Genomic DNA, 20,492 nt, shown 5'->3' with positions numbered 1-20,492 from the left:
AGAAAACTGGGGGCTGCTCTTGGTAGTTTCTGCTGTTCATCGGCGTATTCCTCCGCCAGAACAGAAGACGATCCCAGAAAAAGATTCAAATAGAATAGCCAGTCTATTGGCTCTATTTCATCCTAGTCGCACATCTTATCGAGGCGTGTGCGCTTTCGAGTCTTTTCTTTTCCTCAATCCCAATTCAAATGCCAACCCCAAATTCGATGTGGACGGGCCCCTAGCCAATCAAAACGCCAGAAAGCCACTAGTTCGGCGACTATGCTGTTAGTGACAGTTAGCCGATGCTACTACGCTTTCTGGCTAGTCCAACGGTCTCTACTCTGCAGATTTCATCTTACTAGTTAAGTTAGTTAATTGCAGACATGGATTATCGCATATACACAGAGTTTGCCATGGTAAACGGTGGATAAGCACGAAACAAATGAGGTACGGAGCAAACAATCGAGTATCCGACAAGGAAATCTCCATTCGCCTATCGTACCCATGTATTTTAAGACCAAAAGATCGAATATACATACGCTGGCAGCATAGTTTATTGTCCGATGGACTCTGTACTCCGTATCAGGTAGAAAATGACGAATAAGCCGGGAAAGCGTCCAACCACAACATATAGTGTCACGTGACTAGACCGCCCTAACCTTGTCTTGGTAAAGCGTTACAGAATCAAGGAAGAGATGGTCACGTGATAAGGGTTAATTTTTTTGGTCTTGATTCGGCGTAGCGTAATATTCACAGCTTGGCACTTATGCCTAAGGCAGCAAGAAACATTTTTGAAGGGAATGAATCGCACAACGCTATTCTCGGCTCCAGCCAGAATTTGCCTCGAAGTTCCGTCACGGCCCTTCACCCCGCTGCATCGCCAGGTTCAACAGATTCATTTGAATCTTCAGATACCTGCTGCAGTTTGACTTGAGTGTCTCGGCTGATTGTCAAGTCCGGCTTTATCTTCGATCGCTTCACTCAAAAAAAATCTACATTTCGCCTAAGGGGCAGACTGCCCACCATGCCTCCACCACCGCATATCAAGCCCGAAAATGTCCTCAAGGTACGACAACTCGACGATTCTCGCTATCTCTGTTTTCAGATCTAAATACTACCTCCATTTTTGCAACACTTTGGGACCAGATAGAACTTTTTACTGACAATATTTGATGTATAGAGGGCTAGGGAACTCATCGCTGTGGGCCAGGCTCCTGCCGCGCTCACAGTTCTTCACGAACATGTCACCTCGAAACGAACACGAAGCAGCCCTGTCGCGTCTTTGGAACCGGTGATGATCCTCTTTGTTGAACTCTGTGTCGATTTGCGCAAGGGAAAAGCCGCCAAGGATGGTCTTTATCAATATAAAAACATCGCCCAAAATACCAATGTGGGAACCATCGAGGTAAGATTCAAAAACGCAACCCATCAAGGGAATCAACCTAACGTCGTTTTCTTCGAATAGACCGTTCTCAAGCACTTCATTGAACTCGCCGAGCAAAAAGTTACCGAAGCTCAAGCCAAAGCCGATGAGATCCAATCGTCGCTCGAGTCAACTGCCCCTTCAACCAACGTGGACGATCTCGAGGCCATCGAAACTCCTGAGACTATTCTTTTGGCAACTGTTTCCGGCGAACAATCCAAGGACCGTACCGACCGTGCTATCGTTACCCCATGGCTCAAGTTTTTGTGGGAAACCTACCGTACTGTGCTCGAAATCTTGAAGAACAATGCCCGTCTTGAAATTATGTACCAGACGACTGCCCTCCAGGCCTTCCAGTTCTGTCTCAAGTACACCCGCAAGACTGAATTCCGTCGTCTTTGCGAACTTTTGCGCAACCACGTCCAGAATGCCGCCAAATACTCCACTCAGATGCATGCTATCAACCTTAGCGATCCCGACACCCTTCAGCGCCACTTGGATACCCGCTTCCAGCAGCTTAATGTCGCCGTTGAGTTGGAACTATGGCAGGAAGCCTTCCGCAGTGTGGAGGACATTCACACCTTGTTGAGCCTCAGCAAACGCCCTGCAAAGAACGTCATGATGGCCAACTACTACGAAAAGCTCGCTCGTATCTTCTTGGTCAGCGAAAACTACTTGTTCCATGCCGCAGCCTGGAACCGCTTCTACAACCTTTTGCGCCAGTCTGCTGCTACTCTCGCCTCTGGCCAAGGAACCAAGAAGGACAACCCTTCTGTCACCGAGGCCGACATGACCAAGGCTGCATCCTTCGTTGTGCTAGCTGCTCTTTCGATTCCTGTCATTAGCACTTCTCGCTCCCGTGGTGCTCTGGTCGACGTTGACGAAGTCAGGAAGAACAAGAATGCCCGTCTTACCAACTTGCTCGGCATGGCCCAGTCCCCCACTCGTGCGGCTCTTTTCAAGGATGCCTTGAACAAGGGCTTGCTCAAGCGTGCTCGTCCTGAAATCCGTGACTTGTACAACATTCTTGAAGTCGACTTCCATCCATTGTCCATCTGCAAGAAGATCACCCCCATCCTCAAACAGATTGGTGCTGATCCTGAGATGGAAAAATACGTTGTCCCCTTGCAACAGGTCATTCTTACTCGTCTCTTCCAGCAACTTTCTCAAGTGTACGAGTCTGTTGAACTCAAGTTCGTTTACGAGCTTGCCCAGTTCCCTGACCCATTCCAAGTTACCCAGTCCATGATTGAAAAGTTCATTATGAATGGTTGCAAGAAGGGCGATTTGGCCATTCGCGTTGACCATGTCGCTGGTGTTCTTACTTTCGATTCCGACATCTTCTCATCTGCTAAGGCTCTGCACCCAGGTAGCGCAGCAGGATCTGCCGAGAGCGAGGTGGGATCTGTTCAACGTCTCCAGAGCACACCTTCTGAGATTGCTCGATCTCAGCTCACTCGTCTTGCCAAGACTTTGCATGTCACTTGTCTCTATGTTGATCCTTCCTACTCTGAGGCCCGCCTCCAGGCTAAGCAGCGTGCCCATGCCCGTGCTTTGGAGGGAGCCGCAAAGGAACACCAGGAGACTTTGGCTCGCCGGGTCGTCATTGAGAAGAAGAAGGAAGCCGCCACAGAATCTCTCCAGCGCAAACAAAGGGAAGAGGAGACTCGCAAGAGAATCCGCACTCAACAGCTTCAGGAAGCTGAGAAGCAGAGACTGTTGGATGAACATCGTGAGCGTGAGAAGAAGCGCCTCAAGGATGAACAAGACCGTATCCGCAAGCAGGAACTGAAGAAACAGCTTGAGGAATTGAGCGGCGTGAAGGGTATTGATATCAACGAGATTGACCCTGAGGAACTCGACAGCAACCGTCTCCGTGCCATGAAATTGGCTCAGCTCGAGAAAGAAAAGAACGAACTTAATGACCGTATCCGCATCACAGCCAAGCGAATTGATCACTTGGAACGTGCCTTCCGTCGTGAGGAGCTCAAACACATTCCGGAAGATTACGAAAAACAGAAGCAGCACGATATGGAGGTCTACGAGCTCCAAAAGGAGGAGACATTGAAGGAAGCCCAATTGAAACACAAGGCCGATGTTGCTCTCAAACACCGACTGAGCCGTCTTGTCCCAGTCTTCACCGAGTTCCGTGACGGTCTCAACGAGAAGCGTCATGAAGAGTTTGAGAAGCGCCGCAAGGCCGCTGAGCGAGAACTTGAGGCAAAGAAGAAGCAACGCATTAAGGAGGTTGTGGAGCGTCGCCGTCGCGAGAAGGCTGAACGTGAGGAGGAGGAACGTCGCAGACAGGAGGAAGAAGAACGTGTTCGTCGTGAGGAAGAGGAGCGTGTTGCACGCGAGGAGGAACAGAGACGTGTTATGGCCGAGAGGAAGGCTCAGCGAGAGGAGGAGAGAAAGTACGTTATCTATATACTATCTAATGCATCCGACCCTTTGCTAATCAACAACCCCTATAGGAAACTCGACGAGATTGCTGCCAAACAAAAACAACGTGAAGAAGAGGCCGAAGCTCGCCGCGCAGCTCGCAAAGCCGGTGTCCCTGCTGCACCAGAGCCCACTCGCGCCGAACCCGCCGCCGAGCGCGCCGAGCGCGGTGAACGAACTGCACCAAGACTCAACCTCGCTCCTCGTACTGGCGCCAGCGGTGGAAGCTGGAGAGAACGTCTGGCCGCCAAGGAGGCTGCCGGAGAGACTGCTGCTCCCGCCGCCCCTGCTACCCCTGCTGCCCCTGCACCAGCCAAGGAAGAACCCGCTGCTGCCCTCCCCCGCAAGACCGGTGGCTACGTGCCCCCTGCTATGCGTCAAGGCGGAGCCCCAGCTCCCAGATCCGCTGCCCCTCCAGCAGCAGGCGAAAAATACGTCCCTCGTCACATGCGTGAAGGCGGTGCTCCCCCTGCTTCCAGGCCCTCAGCCCCTCCAGCAGTTGCTGCCAGCGAAAGATCCGAAGAGAGCAAACCGGCCGGTGGTAAATGGGTTCCTTCGTGGAAGAAGCGTGATCAACAGTAGTAATCTTTTCTTCTTTCTGTCATGCACGGAGGTTTATTTACATAAACTTTTGGGGTTTCATCTTATACACTCTTTTTTATGCGAAAAGTACGGTTCCTTTTTTGACTTATGTTTTATGTGACCATGTCCATAGTAGCATCATTTCCACCTCTTTCTTATTCCCCATATTCTTCTCTATCGAAATATGAGGATGTTTATGGGAAAAATGAACCTCCATATCTCTATTCCTTTGCTCTTGCTCCCCATGATCCTCTTTAGAGTATCTATCCTTCTTACCCCCCCCTCCCTCTCCTCTTTGCATATCATTTCTCATCCTTCCTTTATTTATGATGGTTAGTGCATGAGACTAGATTGATTATGAGATGTTGTTGGTGAAGAGGAGACAGTCTATATGTGGTTTACTTTCAATATACGCCTATGTAGAATGAACGAACTGTGTCTATTTGAATTATGGACAAGGTATTACTTTTGTATTCTAATCATCGTCATATACTCTGAAACAACAAGGGGGTCTTAAAATCATGACGAGAAGCAGATTGTTATCAAACAGGGGATATCTATATGTGTGATGTATGATTATAAACAAAAAAAAAAGGGAAAACCACAGTGTAAATCTGTCGTCGAGATGCAAATGTAACAAGACAAGGAAAAGCTCGAAGAAGAAGAAAAATGCACAAGATATCGTCATCAAATAAAGTAACGGTCATGGTAATCACGCTCTATATGCGGACTGGAGCATAGCTTAACGCTGCAAATTCAATCAAGCTGCTGCCTCGGCAGCCGTAGCACCGAACAATTTCCTCCTCCATTCACCGCAAACCGCCTCAAAGCCACTGACAACCTCCCCACAGACTCTTCCTGCTTCGCGCTCCTTGAGCTTCCGGTCCCATTGGCCACTTTCTATCCAACGATGACCTTCTTCGCGATCCTCGTCTTCTCGTTTGATTTCTGCGACTAGTTCTCGAGCAGATCTGAGGCGGCGCGAGGCTGTGGATGTGAGTTGGCGGGATTCATGGAGTGTGTCGCTTAGTGTGCGGAGGGTGAGGGTGAGGTCTGATGTTTGGCCTAGTAGGGACTGGAGGGATAGAAGTGGGTCCATGGATGCGGTTGCTGCTGCTATTTGGCTTTGTGTCGATCGTACGGAAGAGGCGGATTCTGGTCTGAGGGTAGAACTGGGGCTGCTGATGCGTGCTCGTTGTGTGGGGAAGGGAAGAGGCAGATTCGGGAGAAGACCTTCGTCGATCAAAGGTATCAGGTCGTCCATGGATTCGGTAGATATCAGAGGGAAGTGAGAGAAAAGGAGGGGATGTATTAATGTTTGTAACGCTCGGGTTTGGTGCGTGAGATGTGACGTGATGGATGTATGAGCGGTTATTAATCTGAATAGATGTTAGTGTCTCCTTTTTTTGGGAAACTTCTCTAAAAGAGCATACCTCGCGGCTCCATTCTCAATACCGCTCTGCGCGCCTAGATCCTTGAGACCTTCCACAAACCGGTGAATAATCTGATCATTCGAGCTGCCATTCTCTTCTATGCCCCGTCTAGCCAGACTCTCAATTCCCGCCAGTCTCCTCTCTAGGTTCGGGGAGAATTCGCTCCCCTCGTCAAAGTCCGAGTCGTTCCCATAATCCGAGCCGTCGTATTGAGATTCTGTGCGTCGATGTCGATTTTGTATTGTTTTCTGCCTATTCCTCGGAGGCTGTAAACTGTTCGCATGGGTAGGCGACGTCTGTTCGCGGGGTGTCTGTTCTCCTGACGAATGCTCATCTTCATGGTGTATATTGTTCACTTGATCGTTGACCTCTATTCCTGAAGCGTCGTCGTATCCCTCACCATCACCCCATGCATCAGCCAGTTCATCTGCTAGATTTCCCAGCCCTCCACCTGAATCAACAGCTCCCATATATTCTGCAGACATGCGTCGGTCACTGATTGACGATATAGAATGTCGCTGATGCTGACCGTCCGCGGAAAGAGCGCCCGGGGACTGTGGGGTTTGTAGATAGAAATATCCATTATCATTTGCGTCATTTATTGTTGGGGTTATATCAAGACTGGATGGGTGTCGACGATGTCTCGGCGAGACTGGCGAAGATGGTGCTGACATGATCAGCGACTTGAACGTTGGCCTTTGTACAAATCGTCAAGAAACGAATGTATGGGATTATCGGAATTGGGTATCACGGTCAACATTCGGTTTGCATGCCTTTTGGTCGTGGCGAGCGGGCCTATAGCCCAAGACCGGATCAACAGCAGCAATCAATAGGGGCGAAATTATTTTCAAGAAGGTCGAAGGCAAGTCAATTTAGTGCCATCTGCATGGGGGGGGACGGAATCTTTCACAAATCGAGTCTTGAATGTGAAGTTATGAGCTGGGACGACCGGTCTCCTATTAATATGATCCGGTAATGTGTACTCTCAGCGATTTGCGTCGGATTACGTCCTCGCTTAAGCCCAAATGTCAAAGAACTGCGGTGGTTGAAGTGTTTGTTGACAGTATGGTACCGTCTGCGGATTATGATTAAGAGGCGCTCGGTCTCACCCGTGAGACACTTCCAAGGCGGTCAGGTCAGTAGTCAGTCAGCGCCGATTACCCCCCGCTTTATCAGTAAGTGATCAAATTGATATTTTGATATTTTGAATTATTGAACAATACGGAGGGTTAGCACATTACTCCATAGTCAAAGCACTTTATAGCTATTCTCTTGGCCTTGTCTGCACCCGATCATTCACTCCGAACTCTCGCACCATAACCAGAAACAATCATCTGAGCACACGAAAATGAGTTATATCCGGCGCATGACGCCGATGGACATGTTCTCATTGAACCTGACCAATCTCGACGCTCTGACCGAGAATTATGACCTCGGATTCTACCTGAACTATCTCATGCGCTGGCCTTCGCTGTTCAGCGTGGTTCAGGACCGAGATGCAGGCATTGTGGGATACAGTGAGCAAAAAGTCCACCCCACCCCCGAAACAAAAGCTACAAAGCTAACTAATTGATGCGATGCAATAGTCATGGGAAAATTAGAAGAACAGCCAGCCGCAATGCGCCATTCGGAACATTACACACCTTGGCACGGTCACATTACAGTCCTAACCGTTGCGCCGGCATGGCGAAGACTTGGATATGCGCGACGATTGACGGAGAGCTTGGAGCATTCGTCTGATATAAATGATTCGTGGTTTGTCGATTTATATGTTCGGGCGACGAATCGGGTGGCAGTGGATATGTACAAGGGCATGGGGTATGTTCCCAAAAAGAGTTCTCTGGGCTTTTAAGCTCTTGGGATGGTTTTGACTAATAGCGTGTTTGTGCTTTCAGGTACTCTGTCTTCCGGCGCGTCGTGAATTACTACCAAGACGATCCTTCCGGAATGTCCGAGCAAGGCGAAGATGCGTTCGATATGCGGAAACCTTGCAGTCGGGATAAGGATCTTATACATGTTCGAGAAGATGGGGAGAACTTTTTGGTGAATCCGGAGGATGTTTATTGATAAGAGCCACAATTCCGTCTTTCGTGATACAGTATGTGCTCGTTCTGCGGAGATTAAAAACATTGCATACATAGATTCATCTAGCAGGCGCATGGGGAGGATTGATTATGGAAGTTTATGGTGATATTGTACATGCATTTACTGGTGTTGAAAGGCTTTTTAAGGGGGCATTGAAGACGAAATGCGTTCATATAAGAATTACTATAGGGATTATACGTCTACTACGTAGCTAGATACAGGAATTCAAGTGTATGAGCTTTAGATACTATTTTGGAACCCTAATGCTTTGTTTGGCTCATAGACACATCAGCCAAAACCAACAACCCGAAACCCGCAAAATCATGCCACCCATATGCCTCCTGCAATGATGTATGTATGGAGTATTACCGACTCTTGAATGGCTGAGCATTAATGCAAATATATATGATACATGTACCGTTGACTGTACCATGCAAAGTTGAATGAGAATGTTCCGAAAAGCGATAACAGAGCGCCGCCGTTTTATGCCGTTATTACTACCATGCTGTCTGTCTCGCGAGCAGTGGATGAAAATATGGATATGTCGTATCACGTTCGAGCAGTCAACCTCCATCCAACACGAATGACCCGAATAATCAGGATGACCACCGCACAAACTGCAAGACAAGCCCCACAAAACAATTGTACGCCAAGGTAGGAATTACCAGCAGACAGAATCGCGCCACCAATCGGTGTGCCAACTAAGAGAGCAATGGAGCAAAGGCTGAAACACATGCCCAGTCGAGTTCCGAGATCTCTAAAGTCCTTAGTGATGGCCATCATGACGACGGGGGGTAGAGAGACGAAGCCTCCGGAGAAGAAGCCATAAAGAAGAGCAAGAATAATGATTCCCGCAGTTGAATTAACGGCAATCCAGCAGAAAGCCATTAGAGCCGTGAAGCTAGCAGCCGGTAAGAGAATATTGAGTGGGCCTGTATAATCGGCAATCAGATTCGGTGCGATACGACCAAAGATCGAGGCAGCGTTCAGAATGGAGACGAGATAGAACCCTAGATTGGAGTTTACAATTCCATTCTGGATTGCCCAGGGTTGGACATAGATCAAGAAATTGTAGAACCCCAGGAAGCCCATGAACAGCCCGAGACAAAATAGCGAGAACTGAATTTCTTTGAAAGCAGAGAGCTGGATCAAAGATCGACGTTCTGTTGGAAGAAAACGCGCACGTAGGACGAGGCATGACAAGGTGCATGTACCCAATGACACGAATGCGATGGCTCGGGTTGCCCAGGGGAAGCCAACATGTTTCTGAAGCTGATCGAACATAATCGGGTAGATAACACCGCCAAAACTGCTACCGGAAGCTGCGAGTCCGTTTGCTAGAGCTCGTTTTTTCCGGAAGTATTGTGGCAAAAGGGCCACCGATGGCACGAATAAGAATCCGGTACCAAGACCAACACAGATACCCTGTGCCAGCATGACTTGATAGTATCCAGTGGCAAGACTGGTCATCATATAACCAAAGACGACCATGAAACTACCAAGTGGCAGGAGGACCGGGAGATAGCCAGCATCGAATAGAGGGCCCGAAACAACACCGATGAACATGAGGAGGAAAGATTCAATGGAACCAATCCAAGAGATAGTTGATGCCGATTCATGTGATAGAATATGTTCTTCGTAGTAAGTCTATGCATATGTTAGCTCGCTGTTCAAGTAGTTCCTTCCAGAGGGATGAGCTTACCTGAAATGCACCCCATGTATTGATCAAGCCCCTGAAACATTTCACGTCAGCCCTGTCTGCTCATACAAGATCATTGTATCCGGCTGTGTGCATACCATGTATTGAAGAAAAGAAAGAAAGCCCCAAGCACCTGCAACCAAGCCGTGAAGCCTGTATCGAATTCATGCTCCGCATTGTTGTACCCGGTATTATTCGCTTGTGGAGCCGGTTGTTCTTCTGTCTTGGGAATAGTGGTGTCACTTCCATGTACAGAATCATTTGAGGTCTCGATGGCCTTTTCAATCGCCTCTGGTGTAGCATCCTGTGCCATTTCAAGATCGATCAAGACGTTGGACAGCGTCCGTTTCCTAACACTAGATCTCTCTGAAGACGAGAAGCTATTCTTGTAGTATATGCGGGGTCCTTAGCGCATATGCCTGGCCTGGGCAATCAGTGCGCGGAGACTTGAATCTCGAGTAATAGTGACAGGGGCCCGAGGTTCGGAAACAAGTCCTGTAGATAGTTGGTTGCAATGATTATATGGATGGCTAGAACCACTCTTGTAGCTGCGTCGTAGCGTAGTGCTGCCTTGCAAGTGCAAATTCAGCAAGGTTTGATATTTCAACCTCTTCTGAGACGAAGGAACAGTTCTCAACTTCTCCGCAAGAAAAAAACCATTGGGACCCATCCACTAAACTAAGATTTTCTTTCCAGATAGTTACTCTTAAATCCGGAGCCTGGAAGTATGGAATATTGTCCGTCCAGTAGTGCCACGCCGGCCTACCAGTAAGCTGAGCTTCATGGTCTCTACCTTCCCCTTTAGGTGGTTCGCAAATGGAGTGGACATCGGCTCTTAGCGAACCACACTAGGCTTCAGTAATTTGACTGTTGCATCGGTTGGAAGCGTATGACTATATGATAGGCGGGCCTGGGAGAGCTTAAGCCTTAGAGGAGTTGGAACTTAGAAAAGGTTTTATGGTGAGCTCCACGCTGTGCCGATTTATCCACCATTCCGCCTAGGCCCTAAGGAGTCACAGCCACGCTTTAACTAGGTTAAGTTAACTAGTTAACTATTTAACTAAGTTACGATTGACTCATCTTGATTATGTTACTCACAACAGTCAGCATTCAAACAACCATTCCATGTGTTCCGTGATGGTATGATCATGTCATTATTTATGGATAAAAATGTCGAATCCGCCAAAAATGCTCATGACTCGCGCGCACTATTCAGCTTCGATTTCTAATCAGATCCATGCTTTAATTAACTCACTAGACTGCGTATATGCATGTACGTACGTACTGCGTAATGCTATTTTCCAAAGCGAGCGTCCACAGCGCTAGGTATGTAGCTGATTCACCCAGTATCTGTGTTCGGCCATAACAAGAGAGAGAAAGAGAGATACCAGTCACGATAAAGCCCTTCAGAGAACTCGGCCTCGATTCCAAAGTTCATTTTGGCATTCATTTTTCGATGCCTGTTGTGTGGCTTTTTTTCTTGAATGAGAACAAATGACATAGCTCTCTTCCTATTGTTCCCCGAAGTCCTTTACAGTGTTACACCTTGAAGTCGTGGAAAAGTGTGACAATGAAGAAATCATGCACGTTTTTTCAATTTGGAAACAGAACAGAAGACTCCCCAAAAAAAAAAAAAAAAGATATACAAAGAAAGAAACGATAATGAAAGTGCGCGGGAACTGATGAAAACCAAGTACAATCTCTGCCCACTCTTTCTTTCCAACTCCGGTCTATGCAGATGGATGAATAATAAATGACGGCGATCTGTTAAGGGATGTATGTAAATAACATAAAAAACGGAGGGATATGCGAATTAAGCTTGTGCGATGCCGAAACCAACCGATTTGTGGCGGGGGTATGTATAAAATAATCAGACTTCGTTTGAGATAACAGATAGGAGAAAACGCAGGTCGGAATTGAGTGGGTTCGTGTATTTTGCAAAGGAAAATGTGCTGATAGGGAGTAAGAAAGATCGGCAGAATCAGTAGTTTTGATATTGCTGCTGATGAAAGTATTGATTAGAATGTTGCGGCGCAGGTGGTGGTGTCTGAGATGCTACGTGACCATTCCAGGCATGCCAATCCGAACTTGTGGCCGGACGGGGGATCATCTGAGGCTGGTTGAACGTATTTTGATTGAGAGCATCCCACGTATAGCTTGCACCGGGCATGTTGTAAATATTGCCAACTTGCGGGTTTTGCATCTGTTGTGATTCGTACATCTGTTGTTGTTGTTGTTGACGCTGTACAATTGCCTGCTGTACCATTTGATTGCTGAGTCCTTCCTTCATATACCTCCGCTCACGCTCCCGAGCGTCGATGGCCCCAATGAGACCACCAGAGCTGACAGCGGGCTTCACATTATTGTTTGACAGATTGAAGAATGCTGACCCAGTCATGCGAGCGACGTGTTCCTGTTCTCTAGCTGACAAATGAGACGAAAAATCACTCTGATTCAAGATGGCATTCGAGCCCCGTGAATGTGGACGAGGCGGCATTTCATTTTGGTTCAAGATCATTGTCGAGTTCCGGGAATGTGGTCGCATGGGCATTTCGGTCTGGTTCAACAACATAGTCGAGCCTCGAGAGTGTGGCCGGGGAGGCAAGTCTCGGCTGTAAACCGGTTGGGACGCACCCAGGGTCCAATCTCCTGATCTTGGTCTAGCAGCCGGATTGCCAATAGGGAAATCTAGAGGATGAGAGTTGGAGGTGGACCGTTGGTGTACAAATTGTTCAGGTGTGACGGTGCGATTTCCGGGAGACTCCGGACGATGGTTTGCTAGACCAGGCTGCCACGGAACGCTCCTGCGTTTGTCATCCCCAGCAGGAGATCGTGACGGTTTATGGGCATGACCGTGTTCTGCACCATCACGACGGGTAGGCGATGGGGAACCAGAACCGAAATTGTTTAGCACGTCAGATATACTAGGGCGTCGTGTGTGCAAGCTGTGCGCCAGGGTCGGCCCGAAATCGATAGATGGAATATCAGGATTTACTTTGGTTGTTTCCTGATTGGCAAAATAACGTGCATCTCCAATAGTAACTTCCTGCTTGTCCATGCTGGAGCCTCCCACCGTTTTCAAGACACCAATCCGGGGACGAGGAATTGAAACTTCTGAGCGCTTCGTATCGGTGGATTTACGACTTGCATAGTCGGGGGTAGTTGAGCTATCATCATCATACACACTTCCAGTATCAACTCGAGAAAGTTGAGGAATTTGAGTCATCATCCTCTCAGGTGTAAATGATGGTTGCATGGGCAATATTCTACTCAAAGCGGCCTCATCAACTGTATGTTGCAAATCTCTGAAGCTCGGGTCGGCTAGTGAGGATACTGATTCCAGAGCGGAGTCTACGTCAGAAGAGGAGGTAGGCTGAGGAGGAAGCGGTTTCCTTTTGATAGGCTTCGATGTGTCGATGGGTAGGTTTGGCGTTTCTTGAGCAGTCCGTTGCGGCAATGGTTGCTGGTAGCTATTGCTTATCGTTCCATGGAGGGGTACCGCTGGCGCTTGTTCTTGAATAGTATACACATTTGCACCATAAGAAGAACGTTCGCCCAGATGTACTGGCGAATCACTATCGTAACGGTCATCCGAGTAGGGACTTTCCTGAATGTTCGAGACGGTATTTGTTGTAACACCGCGTAGTTTGCCCACTTCGGCTAGCTGAGCAAGGGTTGAACTAGACATGCGGCTGTTGGCCCTTCGTAATTCGCTTGAAGCTTGAGGTCGGCTAGAAGGAACTTGGCCAGGTTGATGTGAAAATGCTGGTGGAACAGCCACGGGTTCTGGAGATATATTAGGTCGAAATTCCCGAACGATGTTCTCCGTCCGAAGTATGTTTTGTAGCTGTGCGTCACCATCAGAACCGCTTCCATTGGACTGGCGAGTTGGAGGTCGATCTCTTCCAGTGGTTGAATCAATGCCGTGTATGGGAGGCTCGGGTGGTGTATCTTGGATTGACAAACGCGAAGGAGTAAACGATGACCTGCCTGTCGAGCCCATAGGTAGGAAACCGCCAGTGTCCGATACTGCTCGATAATGTCCATATGATGGGCCGGACTCGGTGAGAGATACGGTGGTCGAGCTGGGAGTCTCAATGATCGCCTCAGCAGACTGATTAAAGCCGGGAGAAAGAGGCATAGTCGGTTCTCTGAATCGAGTCTTTCCATGACGGCCAAGAATGCTGCCTCTTTGATGCGGTCGACCACCGCTGATGCTGCTTGCAGGACTGTTGGCAGTTGACATGCGCTGCGCGGTTGCTTCCCTAAGTTGCCTCCTCCATTCCTTTTCAGACCAGCCTTGACTTCCAGATTTATTGATCAGATTGACGACATCAAGCACGTCCAAATAGCCGTATGGTTGTTGTTTAGGGAAAGCGAACATCAAACTCTTGACATTATTTGTGTCTGCAATGAGTCGAGTCGGCCGTCCATACAGGCCAAACGTGTCAAAAACAGGAAAGAGGAACCGTAACATGATTTCGAGACCAGACACTGCTGGGTGAAGCTCCGGCATGATAAATATGAATCCCTCCGTGCTAGATTGAGTCGGCGAATGGAACGTGATGTTGCCCTCTATCTTAACCAACGTCGACTGGTCAATTAGAGCTGTTGATTGGGGATAAATGGCAAAGGCAGCATAGGCATCGGTAATTGTGGCAATTGGCAGTGCCTTTTTCGTCTTCTGCGTTTCGTAAAACGCGATGGTTCCAGTCACGACTGGCGTGGTTCGATCATATGCAGACCGCTTCTTGCCAGACTTGTGCAATCTCTGGATATCCTTCTCGCTTGGTGGCGTTACCACAAACCAGCATCGCCTCCATGGTGTACCAGCACCAAATCTGACCCTGGCCCAGTCTTCGTATTTGTATCGGGAGCGCTCCATGATCATTCGAATGTTGTTCAACTGTCTGCCTTTACCGGCGATGATGGAACCTGTATAAGCCTCGAGTAAGGATGTCTGCTCAAATAGGGCAAGTCGAATACTGGCAGTCCATTGAGTAAGCGAATTTAACGAGTTGAAGTGAAACAGGTAGCGGTTTCTGCCTGCTGTTGAGACACTCAAAATATTCTGCAATGGTTTGGCATTTTTGTCGTACGTAGGAAGTGTCTCAAGCTATTCGATCAATCAGCTATGGCCACCATCGATCCGTGCTGTCCGTCCAGAATATACGTACCATCTTGATTGAGGCATCCGTAAGGTTAATGAAAGTAGGTGTAATGTCCTGATTTCCTGTAGCGTCCAGCGCAGCAGCATCCCAGATTGACAGCACAGTTCCGGTCAGCACTGCAAAACATTCAACCCACTTCCGATCTGCACAAGGGCGGCCGTCTATAGCATAGTTAGCACAATGCATTCCAAAATTCAACAGTTACAGTATGCATACGAGTATCTAAATCGTTCAGCTTGAGAAAGTACCCTTCCTGGTACATCTTATTCGAGTGACTGTTCATAAAAGTAAAGATGGGCAGTAACTCCGGTAATGTGTCGTGTGCAATTTCTGTCCGTGGAGGCTGATACGTGAATACCATGGATGCTGGCCGCGCAAGACTTGCACGATCTGGAGTCGCCCATGATTTCGCGGTGTTGAAGCCATTCGGAGGAGATTCGGTGGGAGGGGTAGGATGTGATTTGTTGAGTTTTGATCGACTGCTTGAATTTGAGTTTGGGGATGAATCTGTCTCTCGTGTTTTTGAATCGCCCTTCGAGCCGAAGGCTGTGATGAACGATAGCACTGTAAATCAAGCAAGGGAGTATCCACTATTAGCCCAAGGGTTACGGGAAGAGGAAGAAGACAAAACGTGCAAAAGCACATGGATTTGTCGGTTATTGCCCGAGATTAGTAGATTCGACTTACCACGCGAGCGACCCATGCTGAGAACAGTCGTGGGCGAGCCTTTGGGCAGGCCGCCTGTCTAGATGGAATCCCCGGCGAAGGGATAGCAGGGGTTAGAACCGAAGACGATGCAAGGGACGAAAGTTGTAATAAAGAAAAAAGGCCGGCAGTTCGAAAGAATGAACGAGTTTCGAGTCGAAAAGAGAATAAAGAAAACGACAAGCGATGGGCGAGTGAGAATTTAGGGGTCCGTTGAAGCCTGAGATCCTCGATCGAAATAATGTCTTAGCTATAATTAATTATCCCACCGATCGACACGTCCACCACAGCACAGACGAAAGGAATAGCGGGATTCAACGAGCGCTTTGCGATTCCCGGGCACGGTTGAGGATATTCTGGCGTAGTTTCCTCGCTCTAGAGATCAAACGAGCGAGAAGGGGGGGGGGGGGAGGGGTGTGGAGGGTGGATGGGATGGAAAGAGGGAGTGAGTGAGTTGTACACGATTGTCAAAAACGAGTCTGTCACTGGCAGCAGCGGGAGTGAGCGGATGACGTCGCCCCCCAAGCAAGCGATCCACGGTTGGCTAGCGCCGTCTACCATACTACATAGCACAAACTTTAGTTACTCGACCACTCTCGGTGCTGTGTACCGCGTCAGCTCATTCTTACTCCTACTATTCATCCATTCGACAATACTGACTGCGCCCGAACTCAATCTGCCGTGGCCCTAGACAATAGCCGAACAAGAAAATGGAGAATACACCGCAAGATTGGCCTCTTTACGTAGTGCTACAACACTATGTTCCAAGCCCTGAATGCCGTATGTCTCACTTGCTCCGTTTGGCGCCACGCTGGTCTTTTTCGCTCCTCACGAGCGCGTTTTCCCAGGCCCGATGACCCTTTTTCCCTTCGGATTTCTACTCCTTTGTTAAAGCTTCCAGACTTTTTGAACCACGCTCTCTCTTCCGATGGTCACCAGGGGGATCAGGAGAGAGTCAAATATATCGCAACTCTTCCGTATTCAATACAAAATGCTACACACCCAAATCCACTCTAACCGTGCGCTAAGTTCACTAACAGATAATTATGGGACCGATGTAGCTTAAATACAAACGAAGTCGATTTGCTGACTTTACCGAGAATGGATGGATTAGTCTAGCACGGATATCCGCTAGTTAGTTGTCTCCATAACGTCAAATCACTATTCGAGGAATTGTGGACAGTGCTAACGATTAATCATTACTCGTACGAATTTCTGATCCCTGAACCAGTTGCAAATTGCAATCGTGACGCACACAAAGCCTCAACATGGGATATCCTCGACATTTCATAAACACTGATTGTTTGAAAAACCACGCAACAATGAATTTAGCCGTGATAGAAAGAAACATGAACAAAACTCGAGACGTGGTCACGTGGCATCAGCTTTACCCGTCCCTGGCCATAACTAAGCTACTACGACGTAACTTAGTACTACGTAGTAGCTTGTCTTTCAAAGCCACAGACGCCACAAATTGAATAGTTACAACAAGCCTCCGTTTGGTTCCGTTACATACGAGATTTACAGCTATTGTGGTAATTTTAGCCGTTCGTTCCACCTGCTCTGCTCAGTATCTATTGTGCCCACTGCGTCGATGGGGCGGCTGCTTTACAGTAAAGGGGTTGGAAGCGTTGTAATTTAGGGCTTGTCCATGCTGCCCAAGTTGTACATTCAAACCGCTATGCATATGTTGTAGAACAGAATATCAAACAAATCGCTCAATGGAATGTCAAAATGTCAAATGTATCAGTGAGATAACGCCGGATCAACAAATGCAAAGCCATCGTTGCTCTGTAAAACATCGTCAGCAACGAAGCCGAATGGTGCATTCCCTTGGGGCTGTGCCAGGCTCTCATCTAAAGAATGGAAGAATGTGATGTCGTTCATTTTCTCGTCAAATTCGTTACTCATGGCATTCGCATCATGGAAGAAAGGGGGTGCAGCGCCTTGCGGTGCATCGACTGATGGGATTTGGTCGCCGCCGTCTCCAGAGATGTGGCTAGGATTCTGCAAGTTATCAAATTCTAACCCGTAGATACCGAACACCGTGTCGGTATTCTCATGTGCCAAAAGAGCCCGTTCCATAAATAAGTTCTCGATATCCCGCTCCTCGTATCCATGCTTGCTGCGCATGTGAACCCAGAGATCATACTCTCGATAGAAGCGATACCGGCAATCAGAAGCAAAACAAGCAATGTGTCGACCGCTTTCGTCGGCATATCCCTCGCCGGTAAGAAGTGTCATGGCCGAGACGTTGTTATTGGTCTTGCGTTTGCTCGGTTCTTTCTTGATACCGAGACGCTCTCGTTGTTCGGCTTTACTGTTCATGAGGCCCAAATGCGTTGTGCGGACGTGCTCCTCCAAGGCAATTTTGCTGCTGTAGCGTTTTCCACATGCATCTGCTCCAGTCCATCCCTCCACTTTCTTGGACGATGACAGGTCCGTCTCACCACATACAAAACGTTTCTCGCCTTCGTGAACCGTCCGAACATGAACGGCAAGATTGCCTTTCTTTGTAAAACTTCGTCCACATCCAGGGACTGTACAGGAAAACTGACGTCGTTCCTCCAGGCTAACATCACCGTGGGAAATCTCCAAATGACGCCGGAGTTCTCGAGAAGTCTCACATTGAAAGGAACAGTGCGGACATTCCGGTGGATGTACAGACTTGATATGTGCCTGCAATTCCGCATAAGAAGCAAAACTCAAATCACTACTCATACATTCCGTGCAGGTAAACCGACTCTCTGAATGAACCCGATTCTCGTGACCGCGTAGATGCGCAGCTGTATCAAAGGCTTGGGAGCATTTCTGACCCGTGGTTGGATTGATATATTGGCAGGGAAAGGGTTTCTGTTTGAGATGTATCGACATGATATGCTGAGCTAGAGTTGCATGTTTGCGAAATGTTTCGTTGCACGGTGGATACTCGGTACAGCGGAATTTGTCTCTTCCATCGTGAGCGGCTAAATGTCTTCGGAGTCTGGTGCCAGTCACAAATGCTTTCCCGCAACCTGGACGGTCACAGATATAGTCGCGAACCGCAGTATGAGCGCTCTTGATGTGGTGATTCAAATGAGACACGCGTAAGAACGTCTTGTCGCAGTTGTCGTACGTACAGTGGAAAATCCGTTCATTATTATGGGATCGTAAATGTTCTTGTAGTCTCGCTGGCCTGTTGAATGCTTTTGTACAACCATCGAATGGACAAAGATGTGTCTTTAGCTCGGATGGATATTTCGAAGAAGTTCGTGAGAAAGGTGTAGCGGGTGTTTCGTCATCGAGGCCATCGTCTTCTTCGTCTCTGTCATCATCGCTATCGAACCGCGATGAAGTATCTGAAATCACATATTCGGCATCTTCGAACGCATTAGAAGTGAATAAAGCAAATTAGCAGAAGCTTGCTCACCTGGTGTAAGTTTAGCAAATTTGGAAGGCAGCTTGACTGTTGCATCGCCGGCTTTGCGTTTAACCGGCATCCTTAAAGATGCTGGATTAATCTATCAGATTAACATTTCATTGAAGAGATAAGTCGAGTCCCAATTGTGTGTTTCTCATCAAGTGTAAATAAAGTCGATCGTGACGTCGATAAAAAAGAATTTATTTTTGTGACAGTGGGGGCGGTGAAAGTCAGTTTGCACGTTGATTGGACAGTTGTTAGTGCGATGCGATCTTTTCTAGCCTTCCGCGGCCTGCAACAACGAAGATTGATCCACGTCCTTCAAGCTTAGATTTGCAAAACTTCATCAACGTCGATTGAGACGGTTCCTTCTTTATACTCGATCGTTCTGCTTCAAGAGACTCTTTAAAATACGTTCTAGCGCTTCATTATCATAATGTCTGATTACGGTGATCACGAGGCTGAGGATGGCGGGTGAGTCGCAACTAGAAAAAATTTCAATCTCTCATCAACCACAAATATTCAACGCCACTCAATCTTGCACACAGTTATATGACAAATCGCTGACCGATATTTTCTAAATAGCTACGACTACGATGCCGGTGAGCCCGAGTACGATGACAACGAGCCAGAAGACTTCCTAGAGCCCGAAGATGTCGACGTGGAAGGCGATCAAGCCGCTGCCGCCGCCGAAGACGTATACCAGGGTGCAGTGAACGGCGAGCGAACCATCATATCCGGCGATCCAAATGCTGGCGGTGGTCGAGGTGTGATGGAGCAGCCCCGAGAGAAGAAGATACCCAATGATCAGCGCTCGACTACACCATATATGACCAAGTATGAGCGAGCTCGTGTTTTGGGTACTCGGGCTCTTCAGATCAGGTTTGTGGAACTCTCCGCTTCAGATTGACGGTTCGATGGTCTAATGGTGTTATTATAGTATGAATGCCCCTGTTTTGGTCGATCTTGAAGGCGAGACCGATCCCCTTCAGATTGCTCTCAAGGAACTCAATCAGAAGAAAATCCCTCTGATCATTAGGAGATACCTTCCCGACGGATAGTAAGTATCCTTCTGATTCACTAATTGAAATTATCACAGCCATCTGACTCTTCTCTTTTAGTTATGAGGACTGGACCTGCGAAGAGCTTCTATAAATAGTCTTGCCAGGGCAGTCGGTCAGTCAGTCAGCTTCTTATTTGCATAGCGTTTGGTGTTGGAAGGTTCTTTGAAGAGACAAAAAAAAAACTAGGAAAATTTTTTTTTAGATGTGCTTGTTTGCAAAGATACGTCATGGTCAAACCCCTCTTGTTGTATTTAAAACTTGCAGGACCAGTTGACACAACTTGGTTGACCTGCGATATTGAGATATCTCATAATGTATTTTGATTTACGTTATCGTTGTTTTGGGATATTTGATGAGAGGACGCCCAGGTTGTCATCGATACATTAAGGAAGGCTATTGAATACCTTAGGCGGTTCATGCTCGAAAGTCAGTAGCATCAAATAGTTAGAGCTCCATGTTGCACTGACGTCTACAATACAGCCCCAGAAAGGAAAGATATCTCAGGA

The 20,492-nt window shown here is 47.9% G+C and overlaps 7 protein-coding genes across 7 annotated transcripts; 3 read left to right on the top strand and 4 right to left on the bottom strand.

The window, feature by feature from the left end:
- Positions 1-1,006: 1,006 nt before the first annotated feature.
- On the top strand, positions 1,007-4,429 carry EYB26_008325 (uncharacterized protein; the record flags this gene model as incomplete). Its single annotated transcript, XM_054267580.1, has 4 exons — positions 1,007-1,048; positions 1,163-1,387; positions 1,448-3,819; positions 3,880-4,429. The coding sequence occupies 4 exons, from the start codon at positions 1,007-1,009 to the stop codon at positions 4,427-4,429; spliced, it is 3,189 nt and encodes a 1,062-aa protein (XP_054123555.1).
- Positions 4,430-5,189: 760 nt separating this feature from the next.
- Positions 5,190-6,536, bottom strand: EYB26_008324 (uncharacterized protein; the record flags this gene model as incomplete). The annotated part of the gene is made up of 2 exons (XM_054267579.1): positions 5,190-5,808; positions 5,863-6,536. 2 exons carry the CDS (start codon positions 6,534-6,536, stop codon positions 5,190-5,192), a joined length of 1,293 nt encoding a protein of 430 aa, XP_054123554.1.
- Positions 6,537-7,210: 674 nt separating this feature from the next.
- Positions 7,211-7,929, top strand: EYB26_008323 (uncharacterized protein; the record flags this gene model as incomplete). Its single annotated transcript, XM_054267578.1, has 3 exons — positions 7,211-7,379; positions 7,449-7,680; positions 7,758-7,929. 3 exons carry the CDS (start codon positions 7,211-7,213, stop codon positions 7,927-7,929), a joined length of 573 nt encoding a protein of 190 aa, XP_054123553.1.
- Positions 7,930-8,496: 567 nt separating this feature from the next.
- EYB26_008322 (uncharacterized protein) lies at positions 8,497-9,959 on the bottom strand (the record flags this gene model as incomplete). Its single annotated transcript, XM_054267577.1, has 3 exons — positions 8,497-9,594; positions 9,650-9,680; positions 9,745-9,959. The coding sequence occupies 3 exons, from the start codon at positions 9,957-9,959 to the stop codon at positions 8,497-8,499; spliced, it is 1,344 nt and encodes a 447-aa protein (XP_054123552.1).
- A 1,668-nt stretch (positions 9,960-11,627) lies between these two features.
- Positions 11,628-15,520, bottom strand: EYB26_008321 (uncharacterized protein; the record flags this gene model as incomplete). The annotated part of the gene is made up of 4 exons (XM_054267576.1): positions 11,628-14,762; positions 14,824-14,978; positions 15,034-15,363; positions 15,505-15,520. 4 exons carry the CDS (start codon positions 15,518-15,520, stop codon positions 11,628-11,630), a joined length of 3,636 nt encoding a protein of 1,211 aa, XP_054123551.1.
- A 1,748-nt stretch (positions 15,521-17,268) lies between these two features.
- On the bottom strand, positions 17,269-19,001 carry EYB26_008320 (uncharacterized protein; the record flags this gene model as incomplete). The annotated part of the gene is made up of 2 exons (XM_054267575.1): positions 17,269-18,881; positions 18,932-19,001. The coding sequence occupies 2 exons, from the start codon at positions 18,999-19,001 to the stop codon at positions 17,269-17,271; spliced, it is 1,683 nt and encodes a 560-aa protein (XP_054123550.1).
- Positions 19,002-19,358: 357 nt separating this feature from the next.
- On the top strand, positions 19,359-20,077 carry EYB26_008319 (uncharacterized protein; the record flags this gene model as incomplete). Its single annotated transcript, XM_054267574.1, has 4 exons — positions 19,359-19,396; positions 19,508-19,804; positions 19,863-19,982; positions 20,044-20,077. 4 exons carry the CDS (start codon positions 19,359-19,361, stop codon positions 20,075-20,077), a joined length of 489 nt encoding a protein of 162 aa, XP_054123549.1.
- Positions 20,078-20,492: the final 415 nt, after the last annotated feature.

The sequence above is a fragment of the Talaromyces marneffei genome, chromosome 6 (assembly GCF_009556855.1).
Source record: "Talaromyces marneffei chromosome 6, complete sequence".
Lineage (NCBI taxonomy): Eukaryota > Fungi > Ascomycota > Eurotiomycetes > Eurotiales > Trichocomaceae > Talaromyces > Talaromyces marneffei.
The sequence above is the reverse complement of the archived record's forward strand: the minus strand, read 5'-3'. Positions and strand labels throughout refer to the sequence as shown.